We start from the raw sequence: 6,407 nt of genomic DNA on the forward strand, positions 1-6,407 counted from the left end.
AACTGCTCAATGCTCCACTATGTTCACCTGCTAGTCTCTCAGTTTGTCACCAATAACAATGCTGATGAGAGAACTGAGAGGTAATGGTGCCTATGTCTTTCCCACCCCAAATGTTCTTGCACTATGTACTATAACTTTTATCTGAAATTCAGTTTAATTCAATTCAAAGGGGCTTTTATTGTCATGGGGAACAGACTTTTAGATTGCCAAAGCATCATTGGTGATTGTGATGGCCCAAGCCACACAGGGTAACAGCCAGCAATGAGGTCTGTCCTGGTGGAGGAAAGGCGTGGCCAAGGGTGGAGGATGGGTATATCCTGTGGCCTACCAATCAAGCCGTACCATGTGCTGCCATGTTGGAGGGGGATTTTGGGTTTAGTTTGTTTTACTTGTAGTAGTTGTAGTTGGCATCCATTTTGTTTTCACCTTGTGGGTAAATTGGTTTGGCCAAGCCACTATATATGTTCCTTTGTGTCTCATTCAGGCAGGTCAGTTTGTTTAGTTCATATTCTGTCTGTTGTATGCTGTTTTGAGTATAGTTATATTTTGTTGACCTCTTTTATAGGCCTAAGATGTTAAATTCTTGGTTTCTATTGTTTGGTATTTTTGGGTAAATAAAAAACCCCTATAACAAACTCCTGGTTTTCCTCATTGCTTGACTGTTTGGTCCCTGACAATTGGTGGCAGTGGTGGGATCATCCAGTTGAGGAAACAGGATTTATTTGTATTTTTTCTCTCTTTTTGCAGTTTTGGAATTTTTTTTTTTTTCTTTTTCTTTTTCTTTTTTTTTTTTTTTTTTTTCTCCAGTTGCTGCTCCCAACACCAAAGAAAGATGACAAGAGGAAGAGGTGGAACGACACCAGGTGTGTCTACAAGCCAAACAGTGGCTCAGGAGGAGAAAGCCTGTGAAGAGGAAGAAAGTGGGGCCTCAGGAGGGGGCAATGACATGGAGGGTAAGGAGCCAACTCTGTCTGACATGATGGCCATTTTCCAGAAGCACATGGGGCAGCAGGAGGCTCGAGAAGCAAAGCAGAATGAGGTGACTGCAAGACAAGAACACCGTTTTAAAGCTCTTCAACACCAGTTTCAGCTGTTGCAGTTAGAAGTTCAGGCCCGGACATCTTTGGTGCCACCTCCTCTTTCAGCAGACTCTGATCCTCCAGATATGGAGGTTCAATCATCCACCCTACACCCTCTGTCAGACCAAGCTGAGCCCATGATCGCTCAAACAGTGGCCTCTGCAGGTCAGTCTTGCTCACAACATAAGCCCAGGTTGGAAAAATTAACTGATAATGATGATATTGAACATTTTCTCATTACATTCGAACGTATAGCTGTAGCATGCAGGTGGCAAAAAGCAGACTGGGTTTTTCAGTTAATTCCATTACTAACCGGCAAAGCTAGAGGTGCCTATGTGCATATGGACATTGATGACTCCCTTGACTATGAACAGGTAAAATCAGCCATTCTTGCCAAATATGACATTAACCCTGAGACCTACAGGCAGAGATTCCGCTCCCTAGAGGTGGACCCTGATGAGAGCCCCAAGGAGTTGTATGCAAGGCTCAAGGAGTCTTATGGAAAATGGATCCAGCCTAAAGGTAAAACCATCCAAGAAATTGGTGAAGTGATAATATTAGAGCAGTATCTGAGAATGTTGTCTCCTGAGCTTCAGGTCTGGGTCCGAGAGCATGGCCCAGATTCAGCCATGGAGGCTGCTAGACTGGCTGACGTCTTTGTGGCTGCCCGAAAGAAGGGACAACCATGGAGCTACCACTCATGGAGAACTGCAGAGGACAATCGAAAACCAACCCACCATCCAGGCACTGGGGTGGGTAAGTTTCCCATGAGGGAGAGCCAGCCAGCCAGCAGACCATTAAAACCCGTAGGGAGGAAGCCAATCTGTTATCTTTGTGGGGTTGAAGGCCATACAAAACCTATGTGCCCTAAAAACTCTGTTAACATGACACAGATGTGCTTTGTACCACGAACTCAGTATGAACCTGAGCTCAACAAGGTCCAGTCTATTAAAATGACACACATTGAAGTTAATGGGAAAATGATTAAGGCCCTACTTGATTCTGGAAGTGATCAGACTCTTGTGCACAGGAATTTTGTACCCCCCAACATAATCAGCACAGAAGACACCATACCTATCTGTTGTGTACATGGGGATGAGAAGAGCTATTCAACAGCTGACATGTACATAAAAGTAGATGGGCAAACTTACCTGTTGAACATTGGAGTTGTTGATAGCTTACCTTTTCCTGCGGTGTTGGGGAGAGACCTTCCAGTACTGTTTGATTTGTTGGAGTCAGACCAAAGCCGAAAATGTAATGCAGCTGTTACCAGAGCCCAGGCAATTCAATCCAATGACTATTCTGAGACTCTCTGTGCCCTGCCCTTCTACAATTATGAGTTGGAGACAGCACCCGGGAAGTCCCGGAAAACCCGCAGACAGAGACGGCAGGAGAAGTTCCAACATACGTTGGTGAAACCACCAACCAATCTTGAGCCAGAGTTACCCCTAGGATTTCAAATGCCAGATAACATAATTGAGATGCAGAAAGCTGATCCATCTTTAGTGTCTCTCTTTCAGAAAGCAGAGGGGAAGGAGCCAGGAGCTGGGCTAAACTCCAACAGAAATGAATATATTCACCAAAATGGCATGCTCTACTACCAACAGGGGTCAGTGTTGCAGCTAGTGGTTCCCCAAGCAATCAGACATATTGTACTCACTATGGGGCACTCTGTTCCCTGGGCTGGTCACCTGGGTAAGCACAAAACCACAGCACGCATTAAACGGCATTTCCACTGGCCTGGCCTAAGCAGAGAAGTAGCTGAATTCTGTAGAAGCTGCCCTGAGTGCCAAATAACATCGGCCAAAACTCCCTCCAAGGCTCCCCTCCGACCCTTACCCATCATTGACACCCCATTTGAGCGCCTGGGAATGGATATTGTTGGTCCTGTTGAAAGGAGTAAATCAGGGAATCGGTACATGCTGGTCATAACAGACTATGCTACAAAATACCCTGACGTTTTTCCACTTAAAACTGTTAAAGCAAAATCAGTCGCTTTCTGTTTGGTGCAGTTCTTTTCCAGAGTGGGTTTCCCTTGTGAAATACTGACTGATCAAGGAACTAACTTTATGTCTATACTGCTAAAACAGGTGTACCAGTTACTCGGCATAAGGAGTCTGAGGACCACGCCATATCACCCCCAGACGGATGGACTGACTGAGCGCTTTAATCAGACCCTGAAGCAGATGCTCCGGAAATTTGTCAACAACAGTGGTACGGATTGGGATCAGTGGCTGCCTTATCTCCTGTTCGCATACAGGGAAGTACCCCAAGCCTCCACTGGTTTCTCTCCATTTGAACTTTTGTACGGGCATGAAGTACGAGGTCCTCTCTCGCTGCTGAGAGAGATTTGGGAGGGAGGTAAGGGCAAGGGAGAGTCCCTTAATGTAATATCCTATGTTGTCCAGATGAGGGAGCAGCTTGAAAAGATGAGCGAGCTTGCCCAATCACATATGAGGGAGGCCCAGCAACAGCAGAAGTCCTGGTATGACCGGTCAGCCCGGCAGAGATCCTTCAACTCGGGACAGAAGGTGTTGGTGCTCCTCCCCAGTGACGACAACAAACTTCTGGCAAAGTGGCAGGGACCGTTTGAGATTTTAAAGAAACTTGGGCCCACCACATACCAGGTAGCAACCCCAGGGCGGCCACGGGCAAGTAGGACACTTCATATAAATCTCCTGAAGGAGTGGGTGCCGCGACCTGAACGAAAAGAAGTGATGCCTATCCGAGGTGTGCAAGAGGAGGAGGAAGTGGATGAACAGTACTTGCCTTCGGCTGGGGCTCCAGGAGACCACAAGCTCAACCACCTATCTGAAGACAAGCAGCTTCAGGTGAGAGAAATCTGTAATTCAGAAGTATTCCAGGAGAATCCTGGGAGGACCAATATTGTTGAACATGACATTGTTATGAAGGAGGGTGCTTCGGTGAGGAGACTTAGTTACAGGATTCCTGAACGTCTGCTGGCCTCACTGAAGAAGGAGATAGACCTGATGCTGTCCCTGGGGATCATTGAGATTTCAAGAAGTGAGTGGTGTAACCCGGTGGTCCTGGTGCCAAAGAAGGACGGAAGCCTAAGGTTCTGCATCGACTTCAGGTACCTGAATTCCATTTCTCAGTTTGATTCATACCCGACACCAAGAATTGATGAACTGTTGGAACGACTGGGGAAAGCAAAGTACTTGACCACAATAGATCTGTGTAAGGGTTACTGGCAGGTTCCACTCACTGAGCGATCCAGGGAGCTGACAGCCTTCAGGACTCCGTGGGGTCTCTTCCAGTTTTCGGTCATGCCATTTGGTGGCTCCAGCCACCTTTCAGAGGCTCATGGACCAGGTATTATGTGGTTTTACTGATTTTGCTGCTGCATATCTGGATGACATTGTCATTTACAGTACCACCTGGGAGGAGCACTTGGAACATCTGAATGCTGTCTTGGATCGTCTCCACGCTGCCGGGCTGACCATAAATTCATCAAAGTGTGTCTTCGCCGCTGCAGAGACAAAGTACCTGGGCCACAGCATCGGAAATGGGGTGATAAGGCCACAAGTCAACAAGATCCAGGCCATAGGGTCATGTCCGTTGCCACACACAAGGAAGCAACTTCGGTCTTTCTTGGGCATGGCAGGCTTTTACCACCGCTTCATTCCACAGTTTTCCACCAGGGCAGCTCTTCTCACAGACATGACAGGATCTCGGTGTCCCAACCAGATCCAGTGGACAGAGGAGGCCGTGGCAGCTTTCCATGACATCCAGCAATCACTAAGTAAGGAACCAGTTTTGTACAGTCCAAACTTTGATGAACATTTTATTCTGCAAACCGATGCTTCTGACAGGGGTCTGGGGGCGGTGCTTCTCCAGGGACCACCAGACGACCGCCATCCAGTTGCCTACATCAGCCGGAAAATGTTCCCCAGAGAAGTTAGGTATTCAACAGTGGAAAAGGAGGCGCTTGCTATCAAGTGGGCTCTCGACTCCTTTCGGTATTACCTCCTGGGCAGAGAATTCATCCTCGAGACAGACCACAAAGCTCTTCAGTGGATGGAAAGAATGAAGGACACAAATAGCCGGATTACTCGGTGGTGTCTGGCACTACAACCTTTCCGCTTCCGCATTCAGCACATCCCTGGCAAGGACAACATTACAGCTGACTACCTCTCTCGTAGTTCCAGCGAGAGTCCTGAAGGGGGGGGGTGTGTGATGGCCCAAGCCACACAGGGTAACAGCCAGCAATGAGGTCTGTCCTGGTGGAGGAAAGGCGTGGCCAAGGGTGGAGGATGGGTATATCCTGTGGCCTACCAATCAAGCCGTACCATGTGCTGCCATGTTGGAGGGGGATTTTGGGTTTAGTTTGTTTTACTTGTAGTAGTTGTAGTTGGCATCCATTTTGTTTTCACCTTGTGGGTAAATTGGTTTGGCCAAGCCACTATATATGTTCCTTTGTGTCTCATTCAGGCAGGTCAGTTTGTTTAGTTCATATTCTGTCTGTTGTATGCTGTTTTGAGTATAGTTATATTTTGTTGACCTCTTTTATAGGCCTAAGATGTTAAATTCTTGGTTTCTATTGTTTGGTATTTTTGGGTAAATAAAAAACCCCTATAACAAACTCCTGGTTTTCCTCATTGCTTGACTGTTTGGTCCCTGACAGTGATCATATTTTATTTGAAAAATGTTCCTCTGTGTCCTCTGATGCTGCTCTTCGTTGACTCTCTGTGATTTACAGAGTCTTCTGACAGACCGTTTTCCTTGTTGTTAAAGTAACACTAACCGCTAACTGTAACTTAGCTGCTGTTAGTTAGCTCAGTTAGATGAGCTGCCAGCACTTTCAGCCAGCAGGAAACGTTCCCACAACATTGGTTAACATTCCCTACAAGTTCTAAGTATGGTTTAAAGAAAACGTTTGAATATAATGTTCAAAGAACATTTTAAGGACGTTGATTATTTCAAATAATGTTCTTATATGGTTAAATGTTAACTGAGACATAACATTATAACATTAACATTGAGAGGATGATGCACAGACTACATGACAACAAAGGAAGAACATTCTCAAACAACATTCGGAAAATGTTTTCAGGATACTATTGGTTCTCAGATTAAATAATGTTTTCATAAAATATTCCTGTAACGTAAGTGTTAATAAAGGTAGAACATTTTGCCTGCAAACCTTCTGAGGATGTTTTGGAGACCTTATTGAGGCAACAAATTATAGAATGTTCCTTTATAAATGTGAGCAATGTTATATGATAACAAAGGAAGAACATTTCAAATGCAACACTTGAGAAATGTTTTGAGACCTGAGATGATAAAAGTTTTTTATAAAATGTTCTT

At 45.6% G+C, this 6,407-nt stretch overlaps 1 protein-coding gene across 5 annotated transcripts; it reads left to right on the forward strand.

The window, feature by feature from the left end:
- Positions 1-209: 209 nt before the first annotated feature.
- LOC127372197 (uncharacterized) lies at positions 210-5,682 on the forward strand. 5 transcript variants are annotated; one of them, XM_051415682.1, is made up of 4 exons: positions 1,108-1,244; positions 1,504-1,835; positions 3,170-4,173; positions 4,472-5,682. In XM_051415682.1, the coding sequence occupies exons 2-4, from the start codon at positions 1,692-1,694 to the stop codon at positions 5,310-5,312; spliced, it is 1,989 nt and encodes a 662-aa protein (XP_051271642.1). In that variant the 5' UTR covers positions 1,108-1,244; positions 1,504-1,691; the 3' UTR covers positions 5,313-5,682. The 5 variants fall into 5 exon arrangements, with proteins under 5 accessions (XP_051271641.1, XP_051271638.1, XP_051271637.1 ...); XM_051415681.1 differs by having other exon boundaries at positions 210-1,831; XM_051415678.1 differs by having other exon boundaries at positions 210-4,173; positions 4,472-4,842; positions 4,938-5,145.
- The last annotated feature ends 725 nt before the right edge of the window (positions 5,683-6,407 follow it).

The sequence above is a fragment of the Dicentrarchus labrax genome, unplaced genomic scaffold, assembly GCF_905237075.1.
Source record: "Dicentrarchus labrax unplaced genomic scaffold, dlabrax2021, whole genome shotgun sequence".
NCBI lineage: Eukaryota > Metazoa > Chordata > Actinopteri > Moronidae > Dicentrarchus > Dicentrarchus labrax.